General features: G+C 45.3%; 1 protein-coding gene across 1 annotated transcript in view; it reads right to left on the reverse strand.

Moving 5' to 3' along the window:
* The window catches only part of PDZRN3 (PDZ domain containing ring finger 3), a 316,897-nt gene extending 298,023 nt beyond the window's left edge, over window positions 1-18,874 (reverse strand). Inside the window, exon 1 of the mRNA XM_006870785.1 lies at window positions 18,062-18,874. Coding sequence (XP_006870847.1) covers window positions 18,062-18,784 — 723 coding nt within the window. The 5' untranslated portion in view covers window positions 18,785-18,874. The remainder of the gene's footprint in view (window positions 1-18,061) is intronic.
* Between the last annotated feature and the right edge of the window lie 2,521 nt (window positions 18,875-21,395).

Consider the following 21,395-nt stretch of genomic DNA (forward strand, 5'->3'; position numbering starts at 1 on the left):
GAATACTGCAGCCACGGTGCCTCCAGTATTCATTCCTCTTTGCTGTCTTGGGGCTAAAAATGCTAGAAAAACTCCAGGAGAATCTGAGCAAGTTATCTCACATGTCTGGTTTTCATAACTAATCAATGATGGAAGCTTCAAGAGTTACACAGTAATCCGAGACAGATGGCTTTCGTTTGACAACCTCAAATGATGCACAAAGAAGAATGCACAATCAAATGATTAAAAAGACTAGTTTTAAGTCTGCTGTGTGATAAACATTCTTAACAACAACAACAAAACTGAAAGACAAGGATAAAAAAGGAAGATACTGTCTTATATTGTGCTACATTGCATAACAATGCTAACTGGTAATACGTGTTGATAACCGTGTGCCAGGAACTACATTGAGAAGTTAAGTGCTTTGTTTCATTTAATCATCCAACAAATCTTATAAATTGGCCTTGTAAACTATCCTCATATACAGGTGGAAATATTCACAGAAAGTGATTAAGAAACCACACTGAATTCAAAAAGCTAACAAAAGGTGGATCTGGTAACTCATGCTCTTAACTTAGGTCATAATTTATCTTCTTGTTGTTGTTAAGTACCACCCAGTGATTTCTGACTCACAGGAACCCTAAAATAGGGTTTTCGGGGAACAGTTGATGGGTTTGGACTATAACACTGATTTTGAATGTCCAGTGTAGAAAACATTTCCAGGCAAGCTTGTTGTCATGTTCTTATGTCCCACCCAAAATGGTTCAATTGCTAAAATTTCAAAAAGAAACTCATTTCAAGGTGCTCTTACCCTGAGTCCTGGTGGTCTAGAGCTATAAACACTGGACTGCTAAGCACAAGGTCAGCGGTTCAAACCCATCAGCTATTCCTTAGAAACCCTATGTACAGTCACTATGAGTCATAACTGACTCGACGGAACTTAAAAACAACTTACCCATAGTGTTAGAACAAAAATTCCCCAAATTTTTTTTTTTCTTTACACTATGTATCTTAAGGAGCTCTGGTAGCGTAGTGGTTACGAATCAGGCTGCGAACCTCAAGTTCAGCAGTTCGAAACTACTTAGCTGTTCCATGGGAGAAAGATGAAGCTTTCTGCTCCCGTAAAGATTTACAGCTTCGGAAACCCTGTACAGGGTCTCTGTGAGTCGGAACTGACTCCACGGCACCTAACAACAACAACAACATATATCTCAAAGACACCCAGTCTGTGATACCCTGGTCTTACAGCTCAGAGATCTCACTCGAGGGCACAGTGGGACAACACCTGAAACACAGCATTCCACGGCTGATAGGCCACAGCAGAAAGGCAGTTTGCAAAGAAAACTCTGGAACAATGAAGCAGACCTTCTCTGCTTTCCCTGTCAGCTGCAATCTCTGGGAACTAGAAAAGAGCCCCTCTCACTACCCTGCAAGCATCTTAAGCTAGCCAGTGGTCCCCAGAGGGGTGGCCGGACAGTCAGTCAAGCATCAGGTGGCATGGCCAATTTCAGGATAGATTTCAGCAGTAAAATCAGCACAAGAAAGACTCAACACAGGATGTGGAGGTGGGGGGGGGGTGGTGGAGATAAAAGAAGAGGAGAACAGCTCTGTCCCTACTGAATTCCTTTTGCTTTGCCCCCAAAATTCCCAAAAGTCATCTTAGGTTCGCTGACAACCCTCAACTTTACCTTCAGTTTTTCTTTCCTCCATCCTCCCTGACCTCACCAACTTTAACTGAAACTGCCAGATACAATCCATGGCCCTTGAGTTGATTCCAACTCTTCATTTAATTTCTCATTTTTCAGAAGAAATATTAACAGAGACTTTAAACACTAAACATCACACAACTTTAATATGCTAACATTAATTCCTGCTTTGCCATGTAACTGGATCCTGGGCTCAAAATGCTTCAGGAGAGAGCGTACTGAAATGATTTTCACTTAAGTATATGTTGTTGTTGTTGTTGTTACGTCACTTTCGACTCACAGCAACCCTCTAAGAGGCTGGTGAGTTTGAACCACTGACCTGTGGTCCGGCACATTATCCTACAGCACTACATCATAAGGGAACTTACAGGATCGCTATGAGTGGGAACCGACTCAATGGCACTTAACAACAACATATGACACTAACTGGAGAGATGAATAAATGATGTCAGGGCAATTGTTGTCTGCCATCTCATCAACGACACTTTCCACACTCTTCACAGATACTGCGTTAACAGTGGTATCTTTGACTTGAAAAAAAACAAACAAACAGCTAACATAGTAGTCTGGTGTATACCCTCTACTGTGGAATGGTCTGCCTCAGGAAAACCAAGAGGACGAAGGATCCTATGCTCACCGGTCACACTGCCAAGCACCTTGCAAAAGCATCTCAATTAACCTGCATAAATTCATGTTTGAAATAGACCATGATATAAACTGAGGCAGTCTTATTCATGCATTTACTCAAGAACACCCAGATATTAAGTGGGGGACCCAGAATTAGAATTTGGGTCCACGTGCATACTGTTCTCATGAAATTTGAAAAGACTAAATTTTAGTCTCTTCATTAAAATGCCAGGCAAGAGTTGAAGAGTTTTACAATGTATTTTAAGCAATGCTTTTTTCCCCCCACTATGAAAATAGTTGCAAAGGTTAACCAAATCAGGTGTTCCGCAGGAGAAAAGATGAGGCTTTCTGCTCCTATAAAGATTGACAGCACCAGAAACCCTGTACAGGGTCGCTATGAGTCAGAACCAACTCCACAACACAACACCAATATACCCCAAAGAGCCAAAGAGGAAATTAAGAGTATCCAAATAGAATAGCAAAAAATATTGAACACTCCAGTCCAAACTGAGATGATTTTCTCAAACACAGAATGGGGATAATACTAGTTTCTTCTGACCTTACAAGATTACTATGAGACATGCATTAAATAAGTAATAAGTGCCTCAATATACTATGTCTAGAGTCCTGTGGTACTGTAGGACAAACGCTGAACTGAAAGGTTAGTTTCAACCACAATGTCAGTGGTTCAAACTCACCAGCCGCTCCTCAGAAACATAGGCGCAATGAGTTGGACCTGCCTCAACAGCATTTAACAACAACAACACTATTCCTAGCTAATAGTTAAAGTGCTTAAAACAGGATTATGTATGGGCTGAGATCGACCATGTTCCACAGACTCGCTGACCTGGAGATGAGACAGAGAAGATGAAGGGTTGGTTGGTCCAAAGTATGGTGAGATCTGGGAACTCCTGAGCCCATGGACAAGGGACATAGCCATGGAGGGCTAGAGCTGAGAGTGAAACATCCAGCTGATAAGAAGTGAGGGGAGACGCACAAGAATGCCCAAATTTGCAGAAAGAACCCATTTGACCTAGCCTCAATGGCTTGATGATCAGAACTCAACTAGATGAAGATAAAAAAACAATTTTTGATAAAGGAAACAAGTGTAAATTGTTACATATAGATGAACTTGACCTATTCTTATGGAGTTCGTAGCTCAGAAGGAGACTTCACATTGAGTATCAAGTCTATCCCTTTTGTATACAGGATTGATAGGGATGGGCAACTTAGACATTGGCTACTTGAAATGAGGGGGCGATAAAGGCAAGAAGTGACTAGCTTACAAGTTCTCAGGAGGTAGTTTAGTTTTAAGTGTGTGGAGGAGGGGTCGTGCTAGAGTCCACACTGAATAGTTTTGATCTTGTCTAGATGGGTCTGGTGAAGAGATGGAGATAAGGCTCTTAGGATTCAATAGTGAATAACTGTTAAAATGGCAACTGTCACAACTGTAAAGGTAGAAGTTTTGTAACAAAAAGGAGGGATTAAAAAAAAAAAAGAATACAAGCCTGGCGCATACCTTTCCTAATTTTATACCATTCAGGTTTTCCTTGTTCAGTTCGAATAACTGCCTCCTGGTCTTCGTCCAAGTTCTTCATGAGTACAATTAAGTGTTCCAGAATACTCATTTCTCCACAATGTTGTCCATAGCTTGTCATGATCCACACAATTGAAAGACTTTGTGCAGTCAATAAAGCACAGGTAAACAAACAAGCAAACAAACAAACAATAAAAAATAAGCAGGATCATGGCCCAGTCTGGGATCTGTCAAAAATAGCTCAGCTCAGCATGGAGACTCTGCCCCATGCATCAGTCTTTTACAAAAGCCAACTACCACCCTTTGGTCAGTTTGTCCATACTGTGGTGGCTTGTGGGTTGCTACGATGCTGGCAATTACAACACAATTATTTCAAATACCAGCCGGCTTATCCATGGTGCACACGTTTCAGCTTAGAGGCTTCCTAAAAACAGACTAGGAAGAATGCCTGGTGATCTACATCCAACAATGAGGCAACGAAAGTCCTGTGGGTCATAGAACATTACCTACCATGCTGTTGAATACATTATTCTCTAATACAGTGTTGAAAGACGTATGCCCTTGATTGGGCTGTTGTCAGTTGTCATCAAGCCGATTCTGATCCATGCACACACAACAGAAATGATCTGTTGAGTTTTCAAAACTCTTGTTTCTGAACCAGATCTCCAAATCATACTTCCCTAACTTTCAAAGCAACTCTGCGTGGGTTTAAACCACCAATCTTTCAGTTGATAGCCCAGTGCTTAACCATTTGCACAACCCATTTACTTGGAGGTACTCAGGGACCTCAGTAGCCACAACAACAAACTCAAGACGACCAATAAACGTGAAAATGGCATAGGACCAGGAAGCGAACAGCACACAAAAGTTGGGCAAAAGAGAATGTCTCATCCTAAATTGGTTCATCTACAGCAAATGTACAAAAGCTAGAGGCTGGAGTTAAGTAGACAACGATAGTTATGTAATCATAAAACATCTGACCACGGATGGACGGTATTTCTGTGTTGTTGTTGCTAAGCGCTGTCGAGTCGATTCTGACCCATATCAACCCTGTATAGGGTTTCCAATGAGCAGCTGGTGAGCTTGAACTACCGACCTTGCAGTTCAAAGGACTTGAAGTCTGACGCATTAGCACACAGCGCCACACCAGGACTTAACTCTTTTTTCTAAAACTGAGTCAAGTCTGGTACATTCTAGGAAACTGTTGGAGTAAGGGGCCAGGTGGGCAGATTTTATTCTGGTGGGTGGGGGCGGGGGGAGACAGACTGAGGAAGGTAACAGGTAACGAGAGCAGCTCAGCCTAGACCTTCAGGTGAGCCTAGGTGGGACAGGTAAATAAATGATATTGACCATCTGGGCTGTGGAACACGGGCAGGGTAATCACACACGTGGCCTAACCAGACATGGAAGGAAATGGTGATGGGAACAAGAGAACTGGGGAAACTGATCTTAGCTCACAGCAGGCCTGGAGAAAGATCAAGTTCCGGACACAGTGTCCCGGTTATGGGCACTGGAGGAGAAGAGAGCTGGCATACTTAGGAATTCCTGAGTCACTGCACACTGCTCCAAGTTCTAGCAGAACAGTGGGGCTTGGTGGGATGGGAAATGGTGGAGAATAAAATAAACAACAACAACAACAAAAATGTGGAGGTGAAAGGACACCTCTGTGAGAAATAACTCTTGTGGGCGTGGGCATCCATCTTCAGGAATTTATGAGATTGCTAGGCATGACAAAAAGATTGTTGATTTACAAACAGAGAGGGATAGGTAATCTGCCTGTTCTAGGACTAGGAAATTTAAATAAGAATATAGCCATTAAAACAAATGGCAAACCATTTTGGCTTCTCTGGAGGGAGGGAAAATGGGACTTGCCATAGACTTGTATATGAGGAACTGGAGCTGAAGACAAGTATAAAAACCATTTGTGGCAGGCTGGGTGCCCGATTTTACAAAATCGAATTAAGAAAATCTCACTCTTTCCAAAATGAGTACAGATTGGATTACTTGAGCGTTTGTCAGTATCGACAATGTTTCTCACACCTCCACAGCAGCTTTTGTGACAGCTGCCCCCGTTTACCAGGACCCCAGCGACTGAGGGGCTCTCACCAAGAATCTGGTGGAGAAGGAACACTCCAATCAGATTCTGGCACCCAAAGTCATCAACTTCCTCCTCGGGTCCACACCAGAAGCTCCAGCCAGAACCTCAGCACCCCAGCTTCAACCCCAGCACCCAATTCAAGGGTGTGTAGTTGGCTCCGAGAGCACTGCAGAGGGCCTTGAGACACCCTGAGGTCTACAGGACTGATAAGAGCATGCTGTTGTTGCGGTCGAGTTGGTTCTGATTCTTAGCGGCCCTGTGTAGGGTTTCTGAAAAGCAGTTGGTGAGTTTGAACCTCCAACCTTGTGGTTCAAAGCAGATCTAGCAGTCCAAAGCACTACCCTGCAGCAACACACCAGGACTCCATAATAAGAGCTTGTTATTGTTGTTGTTATGTGCTGTGGAGTCGGTTCCAACTCAAAGCGACCCTGTACAGGGTTTCCAAGGCTGTAAATCTTTACAGGAGCAGAACACCTCATCTTTCTCCTGTGCAACAGCTGGTAGTTTCAAACTGCTGACCTTGCTGTTCAGCTTTGGTATGTTAATTAACAATGCTAACAGAGCAGCAGGACCTAAACAATTACTTGAGCCATTCAAAGCCCCAAGGCAGTAATGGAAGCTCAGTGCAGGAATATGTAATTGATCAGATTGTATTGACAACTCAGAGAATTCTCATCTTCCATAAAGAGATTGGAGTTCAATCCCTGGGCAATGGACCTCGTGGGCAATCACCACTCCTGTCTGTAGAGGTGTACAGGTCGCTCTGACGTTAAACAGGTTTCCAGGGAACTTCCAGGCTAAGAAAGACTAGGAAGAAAGACTTAAACACCCTATGCATCACAATGGTCACATCCCCAATCATGGGGGTAGGGCAGCATTTTGTCCCATTGTGTATGGGGTCCACCAAGAGCCAATGGCAGCTATCCACAACAGTTGGTTTTGCTTAACTTAGTCTTTGCCATCATATTGTAACACGTAACTATTATAGAGCACTGTTACAATTGCCTGAAATGTACTCTGCTCAATTTTCATCTCAAGATCTAACTTGACAAAAATTTTAGAGGAAAAAATTAAAGTCAAAACTGGTGTTGTTGCAAAAGACCTTCGATTTGACTCTGACTCACAGTGACGTGGTATAAGGTTTCCAAGGAGCGGCTGGTGGATTTGAACTGCCAACCTTGCTGTTCAAACTTACACTGGGGTCCCGTGTTTCTCTGACACTGCCACACCAGGACTCCAAAAGTCATAGCAAATAGGCAAAAATACAACGTACTTCGATTGGCAAACAAAAAATACACCTATGCTGACTATTTATAATAAATGTTCAAGAATGTGAACAGTTTTCTGTGGGCAAAATCCTTTTTTCTTTTCGTATTACCATGCTACGTCCTGCTCCAAGCAACCTGGCCTAAGAAGCTTGGATGTACAACATCGCCTAGTCAGCGTGGGGGCTCCCAAAGTCCATCCACACCACCATTCATGTGGGCTCTTTCTAAAAACACCTTCCCACCCAATGACAGATGTTACCGAATATCCTTGCTATGGGACTCACAGGCAACAACTGGCTAGGCTGGCACGCTGCCCAATGGGTTTGAAGAACTAGAACTAACTGGCTCTTGAGTTTGTGTATCTGGGCTGACTCAACACCTTTCAGCTTCAGATGATGCAAAGCTCTCCGACACTTGCACAGCTGGGAAACAGCTCAGACGGTCCACTAAGAAACAAGAAAGTTCTGCAAGCTTGGCTGCCTCCAGGCAAAGATGTGCAGCGCTTGGGGAGCACAGGCAGAGTTGGCTGGCAGAAGTTTACTGTAAGAAATGTGGTCGTCCTCCCGCCCTGTACTCAGTTGTTTTTGTCTTCTCTGCAGTTCAAGCTATGCTTTTACAATGAAACAGCTTGGACCAACCCCTTCATAAAATTCGAACTCCAATTCTAAGAATACCATTTTTTTGAAGAACAGAAGAGGAAAACTGTTCATAATTAAGATAGAAGAGAGTCACTGGGACAATACAACCACTTCAAATTTCTAATGTTGTCGTCACTCATTTATTAGAACAAATTCTAAAAGCAAAGATGTCACTCCTATAATCTAAAGTCATATGTCCATGTTCAGTAAATGCCTGCTAAGTCTTGGTCTTGTACTTTACATAAACAACCTCATTTACTCCTAAGACAACCCTATTGGTGTTGTTAGGTACCATCGAGTCGGTAACGACTCATAGTGACCTTATGCACAGCAGAACGAAACACTGCCCGATCTTCAGCCAACCTCACTCTGTTGCCACGCTGGAGTCCATCGATGCTGCTGCTTGGGCAATCCATCTTGCTGGGGGTCTTCCTCTTTTTCTCTGACCCACCACCTTACCAAACATGATATCCTTCTCCAGAGAATGGTCCCTCCTGATAATATGTCTGAAGTATGAGAGACGAAGTTTGGCCATCTTGGCCTCCAAGGAGCACTCTGGCTGCACTTCTTCCAAAACGGATCTATTGGTTCTTTTGGCAGCCCATGGCACTTTCAATATTCTCCTCCATCACCACAACTCAAATGCGTCAGTTCTTCTAGTCTTCCTTATTCACCGTCCAGCTTTTGCAGGCATATGAGGCTAGTGAAAACACCATGAGCAACTATATTATTCTCTCCATTCTAGAAATGAAGCAATCATCTTTCAGAGAGGGATAGATGATTGCCCAACAATGAGACCCCCATGAAGGAAGAGATAGACCCCCATATCTTCAGGGTCTGAACACAAACCACACACAACCTGTCAGCTGTGTTCAGGTTACCCTGGCACGTGCCTCGGGCCCAGATCCCATTCTAACCCACTTCAGGCATGGAACTCACCCTAACCCACATCTTGAAGTGACTTCATTCCTCTTCATACTCATGTGTAGCAAAGGTACTGGGCCCCTGAACATACTTTTGCTAACACTCTGGGGGGTGACATCTCTGCCCAGGATTGTCTCTGCACACCCATTTCCCACTGCTACAAGAAAGCTCCCCAGCTTTCTGCCTTGCAGGCCTGCACGTTACACTGTGTCTCTAATCCATATGGTAGGTTCTCTTTGAATGTACATACATACAGAATGGGCAAGAACGATGGAAGCTTGGGTCCATCTGTTAGTTATTTTCTTTACAAGAGTAATCATTATGTTATACCACATCCCCTCCTCATTGGAACAGGCTTATTAGAGCACCATTAGTTATTGGGGGCACAGATGCTAACCCATGGCTAAAAAAGCTTGAGCGAGCGAAGAAGAGTAGTAAGGCTTCCCAGAGACACAACTGGGTGTCTACTTGATCACATGTATCCACTGGTTAAGTTACCTTGTTACCTGACAGTGCCTGGCATGGTATATAAGAATATAAGGAACTGAACTCAATGAATACGTTCATGTTTACTTTCTACTGGTTGATGTTGTTAAGTGCCGTTGAGTCGGTTCCGACCCATAGCGACCCTGTACAGGGTTTCCGAGGGTGTAAATCTTTTTGGGAGTAGAAAACCTCATCTTTCTCCCGCGGAGTGGCTGGTAGTTTCGAACCACTGACCTTAAGGTTTGCAGCCCGATTCATAAGCACTACGCTACCAGAGCTCCCCTCTTAAACTTAGCAGGATAAAACTGAAAGAGCTGGGCTATCATTTCATCTGGGACACCATTTCTTTCCTTCCTCTTTATTATTTTGTCTAAGTCTTTTTATGGCTGGCGTCCGTTTGGTTTTACATTCAAAAATGCTCTCCACCATGCCTATGAAAGTAGAAACTAGGGCATGGGATGTACGCAATTCATCATCATGAACCAGAAGCCATCAGACAAACTAAAATGAGTCACCGAAGGATGCTGGCCAAGTTATTTAACTCCTAAGGCTCTGTTCTTTCATCTGTGACATGCAGGGCAATGCCTAACTGCTAACCACACTCTATCACAGGACCTTTCTGAGCATAAACTAAGGCAATACATCTAAATTGCCAACCCATCTGTGACACTGTGGGGTAATATGGAAGACTGCAAGGTCGGATTGAATCGCAAGGTTGGCGATTCAAGCTCCCCAGCCGCTCCTCAGAAACTCTATACAGGGACGCTATGAGTTGGAACCACCTCAACAGCACTTAACAATAACAACAACAACAACACATACTTCTGTAGTGCTTGGCATGTACGAGGGGGATTAAAAAAAATGTGTAGACAATTGAATTTTTCCACACATTTTTTGACGCTCCCTCATATAATCATCATCCTTCGGAAACCTATACAAGACATCCCGACCCTGACCCAGAACAGCATGCTTTTCTTATTTGGGTAACAAAGTACGTGCTTGCTGATACTGAGTCCAATCAGCTCTTAGACTCTAACATCCAACCTTAATCTTGCTATTTTAGAATCTGTTTGACCCTCGGCCCTTCCCACTCAGAAAGATCTTTCCAGTGAAGCGGTGGAGAAGGTGATATATATGCATATATAAAGTACTCAAAGGGCATGGCATCTAATGCAACTCTGTGAATGGGTCCTCTCAAGTCTATAACCCAACACACAGAGTCCTTATGAATTCTTACTCATCAGATAATTTTGCAGTCAGGCGAGCATCATTTTTGAACACAGAAAAGGACCACTACAGATAAATCACAGTAAGAATCGGCAAAGTAAAGAGAACAGCAGCACTCACCTAACCTAGTGACACTAGGGAGTATATTCATAACCCATGGCCTAATTATCCTTACAAACCACAGGAAGAAAAGGATGTGTGTGGCAGCCTGCAAATTTCCTTAGCCGAACTCTGCTGTTCTGTGAGATGCACTGTGAAATTGCTCTTGGTGCAAGTTTATTTCCAGAAACAGAACACATCCTAACTAGTGAGCAGACTGATACGTTTCAAGGTGTTTAGACATCTGGAACATCTTTGGATATAATTGCCTATTAGGTTCACTTATCTCCAGCAGTTCTGAAATGGCCAAAATTGTTTCTGGGATTTAAGGCTTTATATAACTTGATCTGAGTGGATCTAATAAAACAAAAAGAATGCCTCCCAACAACCTGGAAACAATTTTTAACAATTTTGTTAGCTTGGGGGTCATGGAAAAACGTATGCTTTTTAATATAAACCCACTCTTGGCTAGTGTTGCTAGCTGACAAGACAGTTCGGAGAATTTTTAACTCATCCACTGAGGGCATGCACACCCAGAACAACGTATCGATACTAGTGCCGAGGACATAGTTCGTAACAGGACAGTCATGTGAGATCCCTGCAAGGGGGACAGACAATAAACAACACACCAACTATAGCTGTGATCACCAAAGACCAAAGCCACTGTCAATTCCGAGTCATAGAGCCCCTGGGTTTCCCAGACTGTACATCTTTTAAGTGGTCAACAGTCTCATCTTTCAGCAGCTGGTGGATCTGAACCACCAACCTTGCAGCCCAATTCCTAAACTACAGTACCATAAGGCCTCCTTACAGCTTCGATGTTGCTAAGTATTGTTAAGTCGGTTCTGACTTATAACAACCCTGTATAGGGTTTCTGAGAACAGCTGGTTGATTTGAACTGCCAACCTTGTGGTTGCCAAACCTGTGCTTATCCTACAGTGCCACACCAGAGCCATGATGTTGTTGTTGTCAACATCCGACTCATAGCGACCCTGTATAGGGTTTCCAAGGAGCAGATGGTGAGCTTGAACCCCCGACCTTGCAGTTCAAACGACTTTGCAGTCTGACACATTAACCCACAGCGCCACACCAGGGCTCCATGGGCCATGAGAGATGCCATGATATCAGGGCACCAGACACACTCTGTGAATCAGAACGGGCTTTGGGGAGTTAAAGACGTACATCCACAGATGGGAAGAGAAAGGTTACATAATGAAGAGTAATTGGAGAGACTGCTTCAGACAGAGGGAAGAGCAAGTACAAAAATCTAGACTCAGCAAGAGGTCTTGGAAGAAAATGAGGGAAAGAGGGATTCAGGCAGGCGGTGGCTGTTGGGAACCAGAGAAACAGGACGGCACAGAAGATTTAAAGGAGAGTGTGATATGTGAGTTACATTTCTGCTATGCAAAGACTAGCTTGAAGGGGGGGGCTTCAAAGTGCACAGGTGGTCCTGCTGCAACTATAAGTTGCTCTTGTGTTGGGTGGAGGATGACAGGAGTGTTCTCAACCACGGCTGAGTTTTGTCTTCGAGGGGGCATCTGGCAATTCCTGGGAGATGTTTTGATTGTCAAGTCTGGTGTTGCTACTGACAACTAGTAGGAAGAGTCTAAGGTTACTGATAAGCATCTTAGAGTACCCAGAGTGTCCCTTCCCCTCCAAAGCAAAAATTGCTTGGCCCAAAATGTCAGTAACCACCAAGTTTAAGAAACTGTGGGTACAACCAAGATGATCAATCAATGGGGCTATAGAGCAGAGGATAGATACAATAGGTAGATACCTAGAGGTGAAGTTGACAAGACTCAAGGACAGACGTGTATGCTGAGCAAATAGCCCAAGAAGTTGGACTACCTGAAGAAGAACGTGACAACCAGATTGCAGGAAGACTCACTAACAAACTGATGTCAGCGAAACAACCTTGCTTGCTGAAAGTTAAGAAGACTTGCCACATTTACTGATGAAGATCAACTACCACCTTCAGTAGGAATTACGCCTAAACATAAAGAATCCTTATCAGTGGACCAAAAACAAGCAACATTACAATGAACAAAGGATTGAAGTTGTGGAGGATTTCATTTACTTGGATCCTTACAAACCAGGAGGCAAGACTTTGTCTCTCATACTTCAGCTATGTTATATCAGGAGGGAGTAGTCCCGGGAGAAGCACATGTTATGCTTGGCAAAGTGGAGGGTCAGTGAAAAAAGAGGAAGACCCCCAACGAGATGGATTGGCACAGTGGAAGCAGCAGTGGGCTCAAGTGTAATCATCGTGAGGATGATGCAGCATCAGGCAGTGTTTTGTTCTGCTGTGCACAGGGTTGCTAAGAGTCACAATCAACTCAACAACACAATCAATGCTTACGAAAGCAGCAGTCATGAAACTAAATGATGCAATGGGCAAATCTACTTTAAAAGGTCTCTTTAAATGTCATAAAAGCAAAAACATCACTTTCAGGGCCACAGTGAGCCTAACTGAGGCCATGGTATTTTGAACTCCCTCAGATGCATGCAAAAGTTGGACAATGAATAAGGAAAACCAAAGATTGATGCATCTGAATTACAGTGTTGGTGGAGAATATTGACTATACCATGGACTGTCAGAAGAGCAAACCTGCCTTGGGAGTAAAGCCAGAAAGCTCCCTAGAACCAAAGGTGGAGAGACTTCATCTCATACTCTGGACACGTTATCAGAAGTCCTTGGAAAAGGACATCGTGCTCGTTAAAGCAGAGGGTCAGCGACAAAGAGGAAGACCCTCAACAAGATAGATTAACACAGTGGCTACAACAACAAGCTCAAATATATCAATGACTATGAGGATGACACAATAGATCTGTTTTGGAAGAAGTGCAGCCAGAGTGCTCCTTGCAGGCCAAGATGGCCAAACTTTATCTCTCATACTTTGGACATATTGTCAGGAGAGACCAGTCACTGGAGAAAGGTATCATGTTTGGTAAGGTGGAGGGTCAGAGGAAAAGAGGAAGACCCCCAACGAAATGGATTGGCCAAGTGGCAGCATTGATGGACACAAGCATGGCAACAGTAGTGAGGTTGGCCCAGGATCGGGCAATGTTTCGTTTTGCTATGCATAAAGTCCCTGTGGTTCGGCACCTAACAACATCAATAACATGAGGATGACACAGGACAAGGGAGCATTTCATTCAGGGGGGTACATAAGGTTGCTCTGAACTGGAACTGGCTCAAGACACCTAACAACAAACTGGATGTGAGGCTGAGTGAGTAGAATATATCAACAATGAGTCTCAAGTTTCTCAACAATTCAAAGGAAAGTTACGTCCAGATAGTACATTTCCATAAAACCAAAGAAAAATGTTTGCTCTGAAATGCTTTTGCTCTTGCAATCTGGTGGGTAAATCAAGGTGGGAAACAGGTTGGGAACAAAACCTCTTTAACTTACTTAAGGGGACCATTACCAAATCTGCCCCAGCATAGCTGCAGATGAGAAATGCCTTCCTAGGTCCCATCTGCCTACCCTCTAAATGCTAGGCAGACTGTGCTTTAGAACTTCACTAGGGTCTTCCTTAGAACTTTTAGGAAAGGCTTTTAGGTGTTGGAAAGTAGAATCAAAACTGTATGGAGGAGACAAACACATGACTTGATGGGGTCTCTATTTGAGCCTAAATGCTTCGTCTTCTTCAATTGCTACACAAACTCTGAGACAACCGGGAACTTGCTTGACATGAAGAATTGCAGGCCCCACACTAGCCCTGTGAAGTACTGTACAGTCAGGTCTAACTCACAGCAACTTTGTAGGGGGTTTTCAAGGAGTGGCTGATAGGTTTGAACTGCCAGCCATTCACTTAGCAGTCCAGTGCTTACCTTACAGTGCCACACCAGGTTTCCACAGGATCAGAATCTCGAGGAGGTGCCAACTGCCATGGAGTCAAAGCACACTCATGGTGACCCCGTGTGTGTATAACGGTACTCCATGGGATTATTCATTAGCTGATCTTTTCAGAAATAATCCATCAGGCCTTTCAAGTGGCCCTGAGTGACTCCAAACCTCCAACAGGCCAGTTAAGCTAAGCATATTAATCATTTGTACCACCAAGAACTCTTTTCTAAGAACGTGACATAAACGCTTTAGTAGGATCTGTAGGTGAGCCCTCGCCCTAAAGTCTTATAAACCTTAATCTAGCTCACCTGCACGCAGAACACCAGCACACACTAAGCATTCAGCAGGTGTTAGAAAAAAACAAATACACACACATAAAACCAGGTAATTTAAATACTGTGAGATCATTTTATGGAACAAATTTTAAGCCTTGAAGAGGTGGTATCTAAAATCTTCTGAGTGTTTCTTATCTACTTCGGCTTGTAACAGAGAAGTGAACATTATGACTTACTAAAAAAAATAATAAAGTGTTGTACATGAATTTCTAATATCTAAATCCTTCTTTTGGAAGACAATAAACTGTACCGGGCAGGAGCAGAGAGTCGGTCCAATGAAATAAACAAGTTTTAAAACAACTTCTAGTGCGATGGGACTTTCTGGCGGACATAGAAGGCAAGACCACAGAGAGTGAACTTCAGGGAAAAAGAGCAAGATTCCCTAGTGCTTCTGGGAGGCCATTCAGGAACTGAAGGCAGAGGAAACCATCTTCAGCAGCTTTCAGATCAGGTCCTGCTTGGATATCCTCAAGGCTAGGACTAAGGTTCAGAGAGTCCCAAGTAGGGGCCCAGCCCCAGAACAACACTTTCTCTGTAAGTTCAAAAAGCAACATCTTGTCCCCTAACTTAATACCCTTGATTATACTATCCGCCCACCCAACGAAGCTTCAAAAACATCCATAGTTCATAGTTTTGATTCAAGTATCACATTTTTGAGTCTGAGAAGGAGTTTACCCAAACACTCCAGTATGAAAACAAAAAGGCAAGAAGAAATAATAAACCAGCTTAACAATGAATGATGTATACACTCTGGGGGAGTGAATGACTTATTTATAAATAAGCGTCGCTTAAAACTACGCAGGAAGTCCAGATGACAGCATAAGCGGAAAACTCAGGAACTCCTTCGCCCCCAAACCTGGCACCTACTGAAAACACAAGCTGAGGCCTGAGTTTCGATGATTCGCCTACTCACAGCCTGCTTTTGTGCGCCTGTGCGGTCCTGGGTGAGCGAGTGGCGGAGCTGTAAATATTTGCCCTTCGTCCAGAGCAGGCCAGCTGCTGAAGCTGCAGCTGACAGACAAGCTGGGGGCCAGAAGGGGTTAGAGTTGGAAAACTTGCAGGCCTGGTGTGTGCATGGGACAGGGAGCTGGGAGGTGGGCAAAGACAGGGGCAAGTAAACACGCAGGCCCTGGGGGTTCTAGAATAAATATACCTCTTGACCATGCCATCTGGGGCAAGACAACTACAGAGTGGCGGCCACATGGCCCATGCCTCGCCGATATGTGGAAATGTGGTATTTGCCATAAGGGAGAACACTGGTTCTCAACTGATGTGATTCTGCCCCCCTCCCAGAGAACACTCAGAAATGTGTAGACATTTTTGGATTGTTAGGACTTGGGGCAGTCAGTGGGGTGGGGGTGAGGGGTTCTACTGTCATCCAGGGGGGGAGACTAGGGATACTACTAAACAACCGTGTATCAGAGTTCCCCCACAATGCAGAAATGATCCAGTCCAAAACCTCAACAATGCTGACATCGGGTACGCCGATGTTAGGTACCCTGAACACCGAACTCACAGAGACACTATAGTGCAGAGTAGAAGAGCTAGCTAGCATTTTCTGAACCTACACATTTTTATGGGAGCAGAAAACCTCATCTTTCTCTCATGGTGCAGCTAGTGGATTCCAACTGCAGATCCTGCAACCTGCCCCCATGGGTCTCACAGTACGCCTCCATGATACCCTTAAGTAGATCCTGCATGCTTGCTGAATCCCAGCTACGCTTCAAGTCACTGATTTTAGACAAATTATACAACCTTCCTGAGCCTGTTTTCCTCATCTGAAAGGATTAAACAGATAATGCATGTAAAATGCTGACTACAGTTGCTGGCACACAATAAACACTCAATAAATGATGCTTGTGGTTACACTGAGAGGCAACACACAATAATGGTTAAAAGTCTGGGCTTGAGAGACAGACACACGTGGGTTCAAAACCCAGTTCTGGCAGATAAGAGAGAGCTCAGTGACCTCAGGCACATGTTATCTGCCTTGATTAAAAAGGTAATGACTAGGAAGTGTTTAGCACAGTGTGCAGAGCAAAGCAAACACTGAGCAGAGGGTTGCTATTATATTTCCCACCACCACCAGTTGTGGTGTGGTGCTGAACAATAAGCGCTCGATTGCTAATCACAAGGTCAGCAGTTCTAAGTTACCAGCCACTCCTCCGAAAAGCTATACAGGAGCTCGACTACACTTAACAACCAGGGCAAAAGGGGGCCCTAACAGGTAGTGGATTATGAGCTGGGCTACTCACAAGATCAGCAGTTCAAATCTACCAGTCACTCTTCGGAAAAAGGAAACTCTATATACAGGGTCGCTATGAGTCAGAACAGACTCTCCATAGCACATGCCCACCCCCACCACTAAGAGGGTAAAGGAATGGCGTCACAGGGAGCCAGTTTAAAAAAAATTGCAAAGTATAGGCATTTACTCCCCTCCACGCATATTGCCAGATCTTTTTCATGCACTCCATCCTAGAGGTCAGACAGTGACCCAATCAACTACTTTACATTTAGGGAAACCAAGGCCTTTAGATTAAGCACTAAAATCATTTGGCTGGTTAGCAGATAGCCTATATTGAAAGCATTTCTAACTCTAGGCGACTCATTTTTTACTATTACTTTATACTAGACGGCGGGTTCCTTTCACTCCTTCTGAAATCCTTGGATGAATACCCCAGAAGATATATGGCTGAGTGTTTCCCTGCATCTCGTCTCTGGGGACCGCAGTTTCCAACTTTAGAGAGGTTAAGCAGCTTGCTCAAGGTCACCCAGCTAGTTGGCAGCAAAGACCAGTTTTGAATCCAGTTTTTACCCCAGAAGCCTCTCTCTTCTGGCATCATTTTAAACGTATTCCACACTGGCTGTGGGTCTCCTTTATTCTTTCTGGAGTCTCTGAGGGTGCTTGGATATACTTTACGCCTACCCGGGCCATGGTGTCCAATCTAAGCGAGTTTAAGCAACTTGCCCAAGGTCAATCAGCTGTTCTGAACAGGAAATATATATATAAATATATATATATTTGGGCTATAGTTCTCACTCTGGCGCCACACTCTTAATTCTTATTCCACACTTAGTATTGATTCTCTTTCGCCTTTTCGGAATCCCTGAACTGTGTGTCAAGTCTACAGGTCTCATAGTTTCAGCGACCTGCACCTGGTGATAAGGCTGCCAAGAAGAGGGAGGCAAGGATGCAAATGGGATGCCATTGGCATTGTGTGTCTTAAGGGACCGGGTGGAAGCCTGGGTGATTAGCAGGAGGTCCGGACCAGCGGAGGGTGCCTACCTTGCCGCAGGGCGGCGCGGCCACGCAGCGGCTGAGCGAGTCGAGGCGCGCGCTGTACTCCGTGAACTTCTTCTGGTAGCGCAACGCCGTCATTTGCAACTCGAGCTGCGTCGCGGCCAGCTGCGCCACGAGCGACTTTTCACGTTTGCCTGCACGCAGCGCCTCCTTCTTGAGCGCTTTATGCAGCGCTCCCAGGCGGGCCTGCAACGCGCCGTTGTGCGCCCGCAGAGCCCGCGCACAGCAGTGGCCGCCCGCTCGCGCCTCGCCGTGTGTCAGGGGCAGCCCGCACCCCTCCTGGCAGCGGCCCACGGGCCGCGCGTCACAAGCGTCGCGCATATGTGTCTCCACGTCCCGCCTCAGCAGCACCTGGCCGCAGCCCGGATGGCGGCAGCGTGCGGGCGCGAAGTCGCAGCGCTCAGCGTGCTCCGGAAGCTGCAGCAGCTTGACCACTCGACTGCAGCCGCGCGCGGCGTGTGAACACTTGATGTCCAGCTTGAGGATGAGGCGCTTGAGTGGCAGGACGTGGTTGAGCTCCTTGGCCGACAGGCGACCGCGGCAGCGCGCCGGGCAGCTGCCCTCCTGCACTACCCAGGGTAGCACGCAGCCAGCGCAAAAGACGTGGCCGCACGGTGTGGTCAGCGGGTCCTCCAGGACCTTGTGGCACAGTGCACACTTCAAATCCGGATCCACATCGCCGTCAAAGCGGTCCAACTCGAAGCCCATGGTGGCGGCCAGGGCCCGGGGTCGCCGCCGGGCGGCCGGCCGCCCCCTCCCTCCCTGCGAGGCGGCCCAGACACGCCGGCTGCGTCGCCCGCAAGCTCGCTTGCTCTCCCGGGTCTGAGCCTAATTGCTCCAGACTTCCTCGGAAAATGCCCGAGGAACAGGACTCCTCCGGCCGTATTTGCGCTAGCGTGAGCGCACACCCATCCTATTTTGAAAGTCTCCCGCCCGCCCGCCCCCAGCAAAAGGGAGGAGGCCTGAAGGCAAAGAAGGAAGGAGAGATCCGGAGACTTGGGGAGGGCACCTAGCTCGCTCAAAACTTCAGCCTGATCTCTGCTATTTCCGGGGACTCTTATTAGTTCTCCTGCTGTTTTGCTACAGGAGAAAAACGCCGGCCAGAAATCATTCACTGAATTTGTAACGGTGACTGCTTTTTCCTCTCAAACGAATTCTCCTGGAGCCCTGTAGGGGATCCATCAAGACTTTTTACTACCCACTTTCCCCTTTGTGTGTGTGTGTAAGTGTGAGACAGATTGCAGACAAATAACTTGGGCCCCGCTCTCCTAGAACTTACGGCAGTTATTTATTTATTTCCAGGGAAAGTTAGTTACAGCTAGCTGCAACTCTAGACAGTTCCGATCCGAGGTTCTGCGAGTCCCAGAGTAAGAAGGCGGAGGTTTGCAGGGCCAGAGAACTCATCTGCCGAGGCGAGAGCTGCCGGTCCGCTATGGGATGGGAGAGGCCAGCTTGTCGGCTGTGTCTGCTTCATCTAACACCTCTCAAGTGTCTGCACCGTGTGACAAGCGCAGTAGGCATTTCGAAAGGGTCCCTTGAAAAGCCATCAGGACACTCTTCGGAGACAGTCAGCTCCATTTACAAATTATTTTTCCGCTAATACAAAACAAACCACGCTGTGTCATTAACTGAAATCTCCACATAACCCACCACAATACTGGTAATAGCTGAGTTCCTTCAGTTTTGTTTTACTTCCTGTGTGGATATTTTGTTCGTTTCCATCTCACTATTGGAAGCTTAGGCTGGGAGATTTTTTAAATGTGTCTAAGGAGCTCTGGTAGCGTAGTGGTTACGAATCGGGCTGCAAACCGCAAAGTCAGCAGTTCGAAACTACCAGCTGTTCCGTGGGAGAAAGATGAGGCTTTCTGCCCCCGTAAAGATGTACAGCCTTGGAAACCCTATACACGGTCGTTATGAGTAGGAACTGACTCCACGGCACATAACAACAACAACAAGGGGTTCTGCAGAACTGCTTTTTTAAAATTCTTCTGTAGTGGCAGGTTCTGATCCGGTGGGAATGGGCCGGAGCCCGAGAATCATGCACGTATAACTAGCTCCTAAGCGACCTTGATGGAGTCCTAGTGTGGCGCTGTGGACTAATGCACCAGACTGCAAAGCCCTTTGAACTGCACGGTCGGCGGTTCAAGCTCATCAGCTGCTCCTTGGAAACCCTATACAGGGTCGCTATGGGTCGGACAAGACACCTTGATGTTGCTGGCCCGCGATAGCACACGATTTGAAACCCCTGACCGTCCAAGATTCTGGCCTTTTGTCTTCCATTTTGGGGTACTTTTTCAAAAAATACAGTGAGTTCAGCCTTCAATGCTCGTGGCTGTAAAAGGAATACTCTTGGGATTGGAAAGTAGGTGGGAAATTCACAGCATCGCCCATGGATTTGATCTTTCTTTCTCCAGAGGTTCTAAAAATTTCTAAGAAACATGTGGTCAACATTGCTGGCAATGAAGGGAAGCTTTGGTATTCTCATTTGGAATCTGTCTCCAGTTTCTGAAAAGTTACGTGGAAAAGTTGAGGCCCACTGTTGAGTGAAACTGGGGGCCTGGAAGGTGGGACTTTAGGGTCCATTTTGTCTGATTGCTTTTTCTGCTCTTCTGTTTGTGGCTGCTAAAACTCTGTGACCGGTGACCAACACTATTTAACTGCTTCATTGGAGTGAAAGGATTGTCTTGATGTCTAAATCATGACTTGTTTTGAACTGACCTTTAAAACATTGTCAGCTAGATTTGGGGGGCCATGGTGAGTTCATAGAACAGTGCTCTTTAATCAGAGGTCTATTTCTGGTAAAGATATTTGTTATATGTTTAATCAATTCATGCATTTCTCTGATAGCACATGGATGAAGTATTATTGGCCTGTGTTCAGATGAGCATGCGCTGGGAGTCTTTAGTTGTGTATTTATTAAGTTGCTCACAGGATCTCAGATAATGGGTTAGAAATAAATTCTTTCAACAAAGGTGTGTGGGCTTGTCAGTTTCTTAGGGTGGGCCAGTGTCATTAGGGTGGTAATCAAACCAAACTGGTTTTGAGAAAGAGCAAAAGCTCACTAAAGCTCATACACCATAAACGGGAAATGTGTGCTTACTTTGGATGTACATTTCTCATAGGAGAAGTCCCACTACCCCTCTGTGGCCCCACAGATGGTAGAATGAGAAGTTGTTGATGAAATTCTACAGCTGAAGCTTCAGAGAAGCCACAACCTACTGCTGTAGATTGACCTCTTTAGGCAAAAGGCAAGTCGGTGTGAACCAGTCCGCTCTGATTAATTTTAATTTGGAAATTTCTAGAGGTTAGTGAAATAAGT

The sequence above is a fragment of the Chrysochloris asiatica genome, unplaced genomic scaffold (assembly GCF_000296735.1).
Source record: "Chrysochloris asiatica unplaced genomic scaffold, ChrAsi1.0 scaffold00151, whole genome shotgun sequence".
Taxonomy (NCBI): Eukaryota; Metazoa; Chordata; class Mammalia; order Afrosoricida; family Chrysochloridae; genus Chrysochloris; species Chrysochloris asiatica.